The 13,656-nt window shown below is 44.0% G+C and overlaps 1 protein-coding gene across 6 annotated transcripts in view; it reads left to right on the top strand.

The window, feature by feature from the left end:
- LOC137423686 (sterile alpha motif domain-containing protein 9-like) overlaps positions 1-7,861 on the top strand; it is an 85,578-nt gene extending 77,717 nt beyond the window's left edge. For all 6 annotated transcript variants that reach the window (XM_078773875.1, XM_078773876.1, XM_078773877.1 and 3 more), the window contains one exon: positions 815-7,861. In XM_078773875.1, the coding sequence (XP_078630001.1) occupies positions 855-5,657 (4,803 nt within the window). In that variant the 5' untranslated portion in view covers positions 815-854 and the 3' untranslated portion in view covers positions 5,658-7,861. The remainder of the gene's footprint in view (positions 1-814) is intronic.
- The last annotated feature ends 5,795 nt before the right edge of the window (positions 7,862-13,656 follow it).

Here is a 13,656-nt window from a genome sequence, read left to right as displayed (position 1 = left end):
CTTTTTTTTCTCCACCAATGTATCCATAGATGACGCTCAACAAATTTTATCGATCGGATGAAGTTTTGTACTTGTCGAATTATGACGTTATAATGGGGGCAGGGCACCTATGACATCATCATTAAACCACCGTTGAGAGGCCATTTTCCCCCGCAAAGCGGGGGTTGGCCTTTTTCGGGAACCGTGGTAGTTGTTGTTTTTCGGTCCCCTTTTTGAAGCAATGTTTTACGGCCGGATGCCCTTCCTGACGCCAACCCTTTTTGCCGCCTTTTAACGACAACCAGGGAATTACCAGTGAACTGGTACTCAAATTAGCCGACCTCAGAAGGATGATGCAGGTCGAGTCAACCCCCCTGGCGTTAATTCAGCGATCGACCGAGATTCGAACCCAGGATCCTATGATCCTAAGCCGGCACCCTAGCCGCTAGCCCAACACCAGGGATCACCATTAACATATGTTATTCCTCATGGAGAGTTCTCAATTTTTTTCTATGCAGCGCTTTTGGAGATAAAAAGGTGCAAAGTATGGCGCCCCGTACCACGTGACCTACGACGTCATAATTATCCTTATTAAATTCTACAGGAGGAGGTGCATCGATGGTGAACATTTCCTGTCAATCGGACCAAGGGTTGCAGAGAAAATCATATTTATTCTGTGCTGACAAACAAACAAACAGACAGACAGACAGACAAACAAACAAACGGACTCAAATGCAATACCCTCTCTTCTGGCGAGGGTAATTATGTTGTTTTAGTATTGTGTGTTCCACTTTAACCATGCAGGATAAAATGTTTCTTATCGCTTTGTGTGCAGGGCCAGCAGGCGGTACAACAAACCTAGCCTTCCCACAACCATGGAGCAGTGGGGGTTAGAAGATGTGCGGCAGTGGTTGCTCCATCAGGTACGCATACTGCCGAAACATGCAGACAAACTCTTCGAAGAAGAAGTGACGGGCCCAGTAATTCAAGAACTTACAAAGGAGGATCTAAGCAAGTTTGGAATTCCTCTTGGTCAAATCATGTTGATTATAACGAAAAGGGACAATCATCTCAAAGGTGTACAAGATAAAGAAGGACAAGAAACAGGCAAACAGCATAAAGAAGATGCTGAACATGCTACATCATCCACAGTTCCATCACACAAGATAACCAAAACTTCAAAAACTGGAAATGCACATCATCCTGGAAAATCTAATGACAGTTTGGTTGACGATGAAAACCTTGCAAAGAAAATTGTGAAAACAACAGAATCAAAAGCAGGTGTTACATCCACATCTCCAGCAGACATAAATGCTTCTGATGTCACCAAAATAAGAAACACAAAAAGTGTAACAACCACGCCAATCCATAATCAGTGTTCTCCTTCTCCATTTGACCTCTTACATACATCACACAGGTACATTAAAGGTAGTACTCTTCCACCTGAGACAGGCAAAATAAACTACCTGGAACCTGTACACGAATACAAATTGTACAAATGCCAAGATGTTGATGAGGTATCCAGGATGAAAAAATTTTGTAATGAAGTGTTGAGGTTTGCATCTGGCTGTATGAACCGCAGGACAAACGGGACAATCCACTTTGGGATTGGTGACACTAAAAGCGGTTATTCTCATGGTGAAGTTGTTGGTGTCCATGTTAATGGTGACAAAAGCAAGTTTGAAGAATCTCTTTTACAAAACATTTCCAAACATTTCAAAAATGATTCAGATGATGCTGTAGAGTGTATCCGACCACCAAGATTTGTGGAGGTCATCTCTGAATCTCACATGTCCCTCAATGAGTTTGTGATCGAAGTGGATATTGAGCCAGGGAGCCAAATCTGCAAGGAAACAGTTTATGAAGTAGATCAAATGGTTCTTGTTGATAACAATTGGAAAATAGACAAAGGGCATATCTTTGTGAGAAAAGGATCAGCAACAAAAGATTTGATGGCAAACCAAAAGGAGCGTGTTTCCTGGGAAATGCGTAAAAAACTTGATGATAATGTGAAGATATGGACAAAAGAAAGAGAAGCGAAGGAAAAAAAAGGCATTCAGAAAAAACGTTCTGGAGAAAATGGGGGGCTGAAGCTGATGAAGCTCATTACAGCTGGAAAAGAATCGTTTGACGATTCTGGATACGAACACTACATTTTGGTCGTAAATAAAGCAGACAAAAAGCAACTTGAACACTTGGAGTTCGTGAAACACATTAATTGGTTTGCCGTTTTAGATTTCGACCCGGAATCTGACCAATCGGGACTGTGCAATCAAGTTCGCTCGACAAAGGCAGCAAACTTACATTTTCCAGAGCAATTTCTGGATTCTGAAGATGCATCAAGTTTGATAAAAAATCTTCATCTGTACAATCAGACAAGTTGGATTTTCTGCAATGGACGGAGCAATGTGTGTGACAAAAAATACAGGCCGATGGACCCGAAGCAGTTTCAAAAGGAAAGAAGCAATGATTTCAACCAACTTGTGAATGTAATTTGCCGCAGAGATATCATGCCTGCTGGAAAATACTTGGTTGTTTTCCTTGTATTGCTCAAAGTTGAACAATTGATTGACCCAATGATGGAGGCATACTTTGACTTCTACAAGACCATGAAGGGATTGACAGACATTTTGCTGATCACAGATGACTCTGAATCATTTGAAAGTTGGATCAGTTTGGCTCGTTTGAAGGTTGACGAAATTGATGTTCAAAACCGTTCAGTGTACAACATGCCCCTAAAGAATGTAAATGCAACACTGTTAAAGATGCAAGGTGCCACTCGAAGTAATACAAGATATTTGTGTACATCTTCAAAAGGTCCTTGCGTTCTGGCAGAATCAGATGAAGATAGCTGGTCATACCTGAGCGTAATGTGCCAAAATGAATGCAAAGACACAGACTTGGAAAAAGACAAGACAAGGTTGGATGATTTCAGGAAACATGTGGAGCAAGCATTTTACAAGGGAGGTAAAGTCAGCCCATGGAACTTTTACTTCGCCGAGAGATCCAAAAAGGCTTTCATCAAAAGAGACAGTTTTGAGACGCTCTCAAACACAATTGAATCGGCATTGAAATATGATTCCTCAGTGAAGACAGTTCATCTTTTCCATCACCCAGGTTGTGGAGGTACAACATTGGCATGGAATATGCTTTGGAATTTCAGAGAGAAGTACAGATGCGCGGCTGTTAAAGATAGCCAGACAGACTTCCAAGAAATTAGCAGGCAAGTCGTTGATTTGTTGATGTATGGGGAGATGGACTCAAATGCTTGTTATACTCCAGTCCTCTTACTTGTTGACAATTTGGATGAAAATGAGGGAATTCGGACCTTGCAGAGTAAACTCCGTGCAGCAATTGATGAAAGATGGGTGAGATATGACAACACTGTGGTGATCATATTGAACTGCATGCGTTCTCAGGAACCTGAAAAAAGGCAGAAATACACGATTTTGGACAGTGTGATTTTGAAACAAGAACTGTCAATCTCTGAGCAGGAAACATTCAAACAGAAGCTTCAAGAATTGCAAAAGGAATATGACACTGTCGATACATTTCTGTCTTTCATGATAATGGCTGAGAATTTTGATGAGAAGTACATTGAAAATGCAGCCAGGAACATGTTAAAGGGGATTGACAAACACAGCAAGAACACAAAGCTGATTAAGTACTTGGCACTTATGAACGCTTATGTTAAGAATTCCTGTATTTCAGTAGCAACGTGTGAAGCTCTGCTTGATATCCCTACTGTTCAAAGCACAATTTGGATGCCACTGACTCTGCAGAGGGTTTGGAGTGAACAAGCTAAGCTACTTTTGCAAATCGACAGACAATACAGCGCCTTTGAATCTGTAAGAATGAAGCATCACCTTGTGGCAGAACAAGTGGTGAAGTTACTTGAAAACGAATACCAATGTCCACGATGTGACATCGCCATTGAGTTTTTAAGGGAAAATGATCTCTTTACGCTCAGTATGGGACGTGAAATGCTCACAAAGTTTGTCAAAAGCATGATCATCACTCGTGACAAAAAGGAACATGGTGCTGAGGCTGACACACGATTTTCACGACTGCTTGAAGACATTATGCAGCCAAATGACAATGAAAAGGCAGAAGAAGTGTTGTTGTGTACTGCTGATAGATTTTCCGAAAATCCTTTTGTCGCTCAAGCTTTGGCAAGGTTCTACTACCTTCAGAAAAGTAATTTTACAGAAGCTCGTAAGTGGGCAAAAAAAGCAAAAGGTCTTGCAAGCACAAGTTCTTACATTGCAGACACAAATGGACAGATCTGCAAACATGAAATGAAGGAAGTCTTCGACCTGAAAGCACTCAAAAGTGAAAAAGATTTTCTTTCGTCGGATAGACTTGAAAAAGCATTAACTCTAACTGAGGAGGCTTGTGGATTTTTCAAGGAATGCCAGAGATGTGCAAAGAAAGAGGAAGATGACTTGAATCTTTCTGGTTACTTTGGAGAAGTCGATGTCGGACTATATTTTGTGCAGCTTCTTGGATTGACGAAACTCTTTGACAACACAAACCCTGTGCTTAAATCAAAAATGATCAGCTATCTAAAAGGGTCAATTGATTTGCATGAGATGCCAAGGGAGGATGAAGAACAGCAAAAGACAGTGAACCTTCTGAAAAGCAAGGAATACGTCATGATAAACTTGTACCGGAATATAAAAGAGTCTTTAGAAACACTGGATGATGCAACCAAACTCCTCAAACCTAGGCATGCAGAAAATGACATTCCTGAGAGCAGACATTTGCAAAGTATCACAAATATGTACAAGCGATATATTGCCACATTTTGCCCTGATGAATCAGAACAGCAGCAAGAAAAGGGAAGTTATTCTGAGCTTCAGTCTCGGACCAAGATCGAGAGAAGGAAAGGTCATCGGCTTGCTGGGCTCATGTCCTACTTGACAAGTGAAGAAAAGAAGAAAGAAGACGCGAAAAAAGATCTCTCATTGATCGTTCATGAGTATGAAAAGATCATTTCGAATTCACCTCCTCACAATGTGTTAACTGAACGGTGCAATCTAGTGATGGCTACTATAATTTTGCACTGGATTCACAGTAGACGAATTGAAGGAGCAGGTCTTTATGCAAGACTTCAGCAAGATGTCAAAGAAATCATGAAAATCACGAAAAAGAATATAAATCATCTTGATCTGTTCTTTCTTGCCACTCTGTTTCTGTGGCCAACACAAAAGAGCACTGAAAATGACATCCTCCAATTGCAGACCTCCATTGAAACATTGCACCGTGCATTTCGCAAAAAGTTCAATGGCCTTAGCCGTACCAGACAGACACTTGCCTTCTTTTTCCTTGGGAAGGACACAGCGCTTGACAGGTTCCTGCCAAGGTTCAAAATTGACAGGGAATCCAAGGTTCATGGAAAAACACTCCGTCAGCTGTGGTTGAATGGAGACATTTTCAAACACCCACGAGTGAAGGATATTTTGCAAAGAATGAATGGGACAACAGATGAAAGGGGACAAACCATTTATCTGGATCACAAGATGTGTTCTCCGCAAGGACCCGGTGAATCCATAAAGATTCCTGTCCGTCCTGTGAACCCGAGCCAAATCCGTAGAGGTCGGAGCATTGAGCAAGTTTCTTTCTTTGTCGGATTTGCTTTAGACGGGCCAATTGCCTACAACGTGCAGCCTTTGTAGTTCTCATTTTGAAATGGTGATCAAGATGGGGACATGAAGATGTTGTTTTAAAAAACAATCTCATAAACTCATTGTTGGGAAATGAAGATATGACTAGCGAAGAACCCATACTAATGGATGGATTATTTTCCCCAGAATTAAGGATGGGTTAAATTGCCCAGAATTGGCGTAGTATTTATGACGTGTACTTCTCCCTCCCATGTGGAGCGGCGCTATGCCATGCACATTTACATTAAAATAATTGAGTTTCTCCTCCCCCTCCACTCTGACCCCCGGGCACTATGAATTTTTATTTCACTGCCAAAAACATTCCAGTGCACCCTATGAATGCAGCCACTAGTTTTCAACTCATTCCATCCAGCAGTTCAGGGGTGCATAGAAGTCAAACAAACAATCACTTCTTGAATTACAGTATAGTATGATAATCAGAAATCACATACAGCATCAAAACTTTCCTCAAGTGCCATATTTTTGGACATTGTGCACAATGCTTTCATTGTGTATTGACATTGTGTAATTTCCTCGAGGTCAATGCATTCATTCCAAAACTCATTGAACACGAGTACTATTGCAAGTCTCTCTTTCTGAACTGTCAATGATAACTACAAGCCGAGTTTTTGTGGGTGACCGTTGCCTGTAGTCAAAATTGAGTTGTCATCTGCTTCATGATCAGTGTCCATCTTATTAATATTTGTAGATGATGTTTAGGCTTACTTTTACTCCTTTTTCTACTTATTTCTCTTGTGCTGTTTTTTCAAGTCATGTATTGTGTTTTATCCTCATTCGCTTGTCTCATTATTGCATATGTAATCTCATTTGCTTGTCTTATTATCACCTCCACCACTGAAGGTGGACTGACGGAGGTTATGTTTTCACCCGTCTGTCTGCGGGTTTTTGTCGTTAAGGAGGATATCTCATAAAGTTATAGACCGATTCGGAGGATGCTTGGTGGACAGGTTGGGTGTGTAGCAAGGACAAATTGATTCAATTTTGGGGGAGATCCAGATACAATAATTTTAAAAGTGATTCTTCACCATTGAGAGATAGGGCCAAAACGATATGCTGTGAACCACCTTTAGAGGCCATTTTTCCCCCACAGTGCAGGGGTTGGCCTTTTCACCGTGGTCCCCTTTTTGAAGCAATGTTTTTATGGCCGGATGCCCTTCCTGCCGCCAGCCCTGCTGGTTGCCTCTTGCGATGCGCAGGGAATTACCAGTGAACTGGTACTCAATTTGCCGACCTCGGAGGGATTGACAGGCTGAGTCACCCCCCCTGGCATTAATTTAGCTATCTACCGGGATTCGAGCCCAGGAATCCTAGGATCCCAAGCCAGCACCCTAACTGCTAAGCCAACACCAGGCCTCCAAAACGATATGCTGTATAGCATGATATTTCAAAAATACTTCCAAGAACCATGCTATATATCAAAATACAGCATGAGAGAGCATGACATGTTTGAGGGTGCAGTATTGGGGTGAAGAAGAAGAAGAGAAGATGAGGCCATCTAAATGGCTATGTACGAAGCTGATTGTTACTGCATTCTATGGTAATCAATAAACCCTCCATCTTCTAAACTGCGACTCAACGTCGTCCTATTACAATGTATAAGGGTGGTGTATAAGACTGGTCCAGTAGCACTAAACTTCAGGATTATTTTTTAACGTTCTTTAAAATAATTATTTTATTAAAATTGAAATATACAGTATACCTGAACACTGTGGTGTATCATGTTCTATGAACTCTCTAGTTCCATATGTAACCTTTTTTCCAACTAATTGCTGACTGTTCAAACAAATTAATCGTCTACAAAGTAACTTAGTTATTCTACGTTATCATTTCACCATTCCTTTATCATCCTATACTTGTAACATTCCTCTTCTTTATCACATTTCGTATCCACATGTTTGATTTATTGATTAATTAATTGATTGCTGTGTTTATTTGTTTTAAAACTTTTTTATTGTTGACAAAGTTAGTTTCATGGAAGAATTGCATGAAACGGTGAAAATTGCCAATCACGGGGCAGAGGTTTTCATTTCATGGAATTGTGATGGATACATGCGAATATAACTTTAAGCAGGAATTGTGCCTTCAGTTTTCCAAGTCACTCATTTGATGTAAATCCTGTAAAATTAGCAATTATGGTGTACATTATATTTTACTGTTTTACTTGCATGTTTAATAAAGCACAATCTGGTATCGTTTTCCATGTGTGATTAATTTACATATTACACACACAAATACAGAGAAGTAAAATACTGTTACGTTTGTGAGGGGGTAGGCAATGGAATACCTTAGGGCCAGGCAGGATTGTCTAGGATAGTGTGCTCCGAATGTTGCGATGAAGAAGAAGAACCCCCATGTACCTAAGTAGGAATCCGTTAGACCGGATGTCGTGTAAGAGTGTATCTTTGTCCCCATGACGAGGGGTGGGGTTATGCTAATTAGGTAGGGGGTTAATAGTAAATCCCCTGTATGTAAATTGCCTCTGTGACCTTTTTCCTCTGTTCCTTATGGCACACACCACACCCGCCATGCACCCCACACGTAAAATAAACACTAAATAAAAGTACCCAGAACCAAGACATTCAAGTACCGCTTATACCACTGACCGGGTAATCACAAAGGCCATCAAGTGGCCGTGAGGCCATGCCGCAAAGAACCATTGGTCATGACGGCCATAGAGCGATGAGATGGCACTCGCTGATAGGAGCGTGCGCAGACGTCATCGGATGATGTAAGAGCCCGGGGAACAAAAGACTGTGACCCGGCATCTTTCGCCCTCTTGCGCCAGGGACATTGAAAGCGAACAGTCGCAGATGCGACGTTCTTGCATTGGGGCAGTCATCACGAGCAGTCGAAGTTATACTCTCTTGGCTTTGGGGTTCGTCGAAAGGCGGTCGCATATATGGCTTCCTCTTGTTCCGACCTTGATAGCGAACAGTCGGAGGTTTCATGGTCCCTGGTTTTCACCCTGTCGCGGTCGCAGAATTCTCTTCTTGCGCTGGGTTCCTGTTGGAAGGTACAGTCGCATTTTCCTGCTCTTGCGTTGCGACAGGAACATTGGTGTCGTGCAGTCGGAAATTTGCACTTTTTGGTCTGGGCGATTGGTTCGAGCGGCCGCATTTTCCTTTCCCTGGCTCGTTGGTGCTGATGGTGCAGCGGCTGTCCGCGCTGAGAGACTGCAGTCCTATGTGGAACAGACGGCGAGTGGACGACGTGGCCTGCTCGCTTTGCGCTCGGCGGCTGGAGGAACAAACTGCGTGCCAAGACCTGTTTCCCGCGCACGGACTACGCGCCCGGGCGATTTTGTTTCCCGTGCAGGGATGCGGGGGCCTGTGACGATCTCGGACGATCAAGGGTACCAGAGCGAAGTACACAAACACACATTTTTACTTTCAGTTATCTTTCCCCTTGTGTTGTTGAACGAGTCCATGTGGAGTGTCCCTCGATTAGGAATCTTAGTTTTATTGTGCATTTTCTTGTTTGCTGGCATTTATTTTATTAAACCTTTTTTGATCGGCTACCCATTACCTTGGAGGATCTTAATCCACAGGAACACGACAATACTGTTACATTGATCATGAGCATCGACTGCTCTCTGGTAATGTCGTGGCCAGTGCACATACAGCAAGGCACATCGATTGTATAAGTGTCTGGACAGACATATATATGTATATATACAGTATATTGTTACAGATCGCGGTTTAGATGTTATGATGACCGAGCGGTGGTGTATTTAACCGCGACCTAACTGGATCCCTGACTCACCCGATTCACCCAGGACTTTGGCCGGATCGCACCGCAGCTGCTCAATGAGGGGAAAAGACTAAAACGACGAATGCAAAGAGGAAAACGAAGGAAAAGGAAGGTTTGGAAATACTACTAAATTTATTGACTATTTACACACAAGCAAAAATAAAGCAGTCACGTTTATTTACAAGCACATAAGACGCAGGTGACACAGGGAAAATACTAGCTTACCTACAGTCTTAATTAACCCAGGACAGAACAAACAAAAGGCAGACTCACGCGGGGAATGACAGGAATGGCAGGAGGTGGATGGCTGGAGGTGAACGCTTGGTGGAGCCAACGCGGAGCTTGATGGAGCTTTGGTGGAGGTGAACGCTTGGTGGAGCCAACGCGGAGCTTGGTGGAGCTTTGGTGGAGGTGAACGCTTGGTGGAGCCAACGCGGAGCTTGGTGGAGCTTTGGTGGAGGTGAACGCTTGGTGGAGCCAACGCGGAGCTTGGTGGAGGTGAACGCTTGGTGGAGCCAACGCGGAGCTTGGTGGATTGGTGTGACGGGTTCTCTCTCCTTCCTTAGTCCCACCCAGTCCAACAACTTCCTCTCTTGCTTAGTCCAACTCAAGGCCTTCCTGTCTTCTGATCTCCTCCCTCCTCGACTCCTCACCGCAACCAACGCAACCACTGACCGCCACCACCGACTCCTCACCGCAACCAACTGACCACCGACTCCACTGACTGACTCTTCACGACTCTCTCTTGACGACCAACTCTTTGTGACCAACTCTTTGTGACCAACTCTTCACGGACCCTCTACTGGCAACCGACTCTCAACCAACTCAGACCAACTCTTTGTGACGAACTCTTTGTGACCAACTCTCTCTGGCAACCGACTCACTTGCTTCCTGTGTGCACGCCTTTATAACGCCTCCGGCGATTCAGCCGCCGGCCTTCAGGACACGCCCATCGGGGTGCTCACCTCGGCCCTGGTTGGTCGCGCGACCCTCGGGCTCCGCCCTCGATGACGACGGGCGGGTACGCCCCTCCTCCCCTCTATGACGAGGTGGAGTCACGCCCTTCTTCTCCGACCCTGCCTCGTGGTCAATGGCGGTTATTGGAGGGGAGGTGATTGAGAATCGAGGGCTCAGCAATGACGAGAGGGGATGTAATATGGGCAATCGAGGCTCGGCAATGACGAAAGGGGATGTGATAGGAAATGGGGATTTTGGGGATGGGAATGAAAGGGGATCTATTCTCTTTCACTGGTGCAATGGAGTACTTCAATTAATGGGAGACACAGCCTTACCCTAAAACACAGAATAAGAGATAACTATTAACAGGGGTGTTCTATTACTTGGCTGACGTGTATGCTTGTGGACTAATTATGGGATGCCCTTTCACCTTTACACAGCTCCGGAGGTAGGGGGGCGCAGAATAACCAATAATAATAATAGTACAGCACACAATCAAAAAAAATACAGTCCTCATCTCCGCAACAATATATATATATATATGTACATATATATATATATATATATATGATGGATCCGTTGATTTAGGACTCAAGACTCATGACAGAGAGAAAGAACAACTGAGATATTTATTTGATTCGTCAAACACACAAGCTTGTGGAAAGCAAAATGCTTAAAACGGAGGCCCACAAGGACCAGAATTCCAACATGATGCTCTGAAAAAGCTGAACAGGGTTTCGCTTTATATAGCGATCACAATTGAAAGATAAAGGGTGACTCAGCGGCTCACTCTTTGATCTCACCCTTTGTTCAGTAAGGAAGAAAGGGTTTTAACTGAAACCATGCCTGGCTTATGCCCAGATGAACACATGTCCGTAGTTTGGATAAACATTTGTTGAAGGTCAGGAAAAGTACATGAAGATAAGGATAGCTGATCGTAAAAGTGTCGGTATTCATCTGATTTGAGTGGTAACGGCTGGTAACTTTATACAATAGAGCCACAGTTAGAGCAGGAACAATAAAGAGAATATGCCAGCACAGTAACTTAACTTCTTAACAGGAAATATAAAGTTTAAGCAAAGCAACACATATAAATTGGTTATATTTTGTTAATTGAGCAACATTATTAGCATAATACTGGGATAACAGGTTTCCAAAGAATATGAAAGTATTATGAGTATACAGAAATCAATCAAAAACAGAACATATTTTTGTTTATACTTGGTAATTGGTAAACATTGAAAACACAGGGGGGGGAGGGGGACATCAAAGCCCCACATACCGCCCTTTTGGATCTAAGATACAACGTTTATCTATGAGCCAATCAGAGGCCTTTATTAGGAAGACAGTCAATGAAAAACCGAAACCTAACCGAAAGACCACGCGAATGCGGCCCCAGTGGGCATGCCCCGTACCCAAAGCACCTCGCATAGCACCCAGCAGGACGATTCGCGTGTGTGTGTGTGCGTGTTAAGTGTGCTGGCCATAGAGACATGGCTATCCAATAGCATGTCGGATCCACAACGAAAACGACTGGTCCCACAGGGGTCCACACTCGAGAAGGTCTCCCGACCCACCCTTTGGCCACGGAGGTGCAGCCGGGACCCTCCTCTAGCGAGAGCTCGCCCAAGTGTTCGCAGGCGCAGTCCTTATGAATCTTCGGCGCTCAATCGATCTCCATGTTCATAAGACCTTGAGTGTGCGTTCTGCCGGGGAATACATATCAACGTCAGTATCAAGTGGCTTAGACCTGCGGCCTAGACGGCCAGCGGTCAGAGCCTTACATTCCATGAAAAAGAGAGAAACTTCCTTTAAATAGTCGTTCACATCTGCATGCGACATGTAGGGATCCAAGATGATCGGTTTCCTGGCAGGCTGGCCCAGCAATGCATCTGGGTCCGGAGCCGAGTCAAATTCCAGGGCTGGGACAGCAAGGGTTGAACTGCTGTGAGCTCGTGAGACATAAGTGACAAGGGAATTACTAGACTGGCCCGTGAAGACCAAAGCAAGTCCACATCCGGATCCAAATTCAATTTTTCAGTATAATCAAAATCATTTTCAAAATCGTTATTGGCAACATTAAAATGGAAGAACATTCTTCAGACGCAGAGATCTCATCATTGCTGCTCAGTGACTCGTTTGGGTCGTCGTTCCAGGGTCCGCAGTCCGCAGTCACGTCGACAGCCGGAGGTTCATTTGGGTCCATCCTGTGGAACATTTACTCACACATGCAAGGGCTACATCCTTGATTAGTATTCCTAGCCCCCCTGCCCCACCAATTGGCATTTAGTTACCTCATCTCTATTTATAGCTGCATTTCTTGCGTCATGTCTGGAAATTCAAATGTTATTTTTACTTTCACCAATTTCCGAAAATACCTTTCTTTCCAGACAATAATTCAATTGATGTGATTCCAGCGTGCCTGGTTGTAGCAACCTGTGTTGTAGCAACCTAGCACAATTTGTTAAATAAAAGCCACAACTTTCCATTCGTTGTCACACTCTTCCCAGTGCAGGCCAACCACCAACACTTCCTTATCACTAAGACAGCATTTCACAACCACTTTCCCTTATACCCTGCCTTACCATCAACTTTTTACAACCCTTTGTCCTTCCTTCTTCACACTCCTTCCCGAACCTTGCCTCCAGACACAACTCGCATGAGTCTCGAAGGCCAACTCTGCCATCCTCATGCAGACATCAGTATCTCACTTCCCCCGTTACTCTTAAACAAACAGTTTAACAACACCTGTTACAGTGAATATATTTCCCTGCTCCCTCCCCTTACTCAGGAGCCATCATTTTGATAAAATCATTTGAGAACACGTCCCAATGGCAATCCATTCTGCTCAGTCTTGCGTGCTCCTAACATAACACTGGATTCCAACCTCCTTCTGTGAAACTGCAACCCCCAACCACATGGGGTGCCAGCCACCCAGATCCCTAGCAACGCGTCCCAACCCCAACACAAGACCTCCACCACAAACAACACCGTCCGGTTGTGATCGACATCCCACATCACACCACCTTCCAGTAAAACATTCGTCCCAGACCACCCTAGGTCACCATAGGTGCACCGGCACCCGAGCTCACCCGTTCTCATTTCACAGCTCTTCTTATGGGGCATGCTCCACCATGCAGCACCCACTTCAAACTATGTCCTTTTACGAGCATGCCTACTCCACCAAGCACCTCGGTACACACGTTCCTGCAGCCTTATTCACATAGTACATACGCACCCTTCAAATGTCCCCGACAACCTCGGTCTTGGGGGGAGACGGTCG

Source organism: Myxine glutinosa, chromosome 3, assembly GCF_964187855.1.
Source record: "Myxine glutinosa chromosome 3, kmMyxGlut1.1, whole genome shotgun sequence".
NCBI classification, from domain to species: Eukaryota; Metazoa; Chordata; class Myxini; order Myxiniformes; family Myxinidae; genus Myxine; species Myxine glutinosa.
Note: the sequence above shows the minus strand (reverse complement) of the source record. Positions and strands in the feature narration are given on the sequence as shown.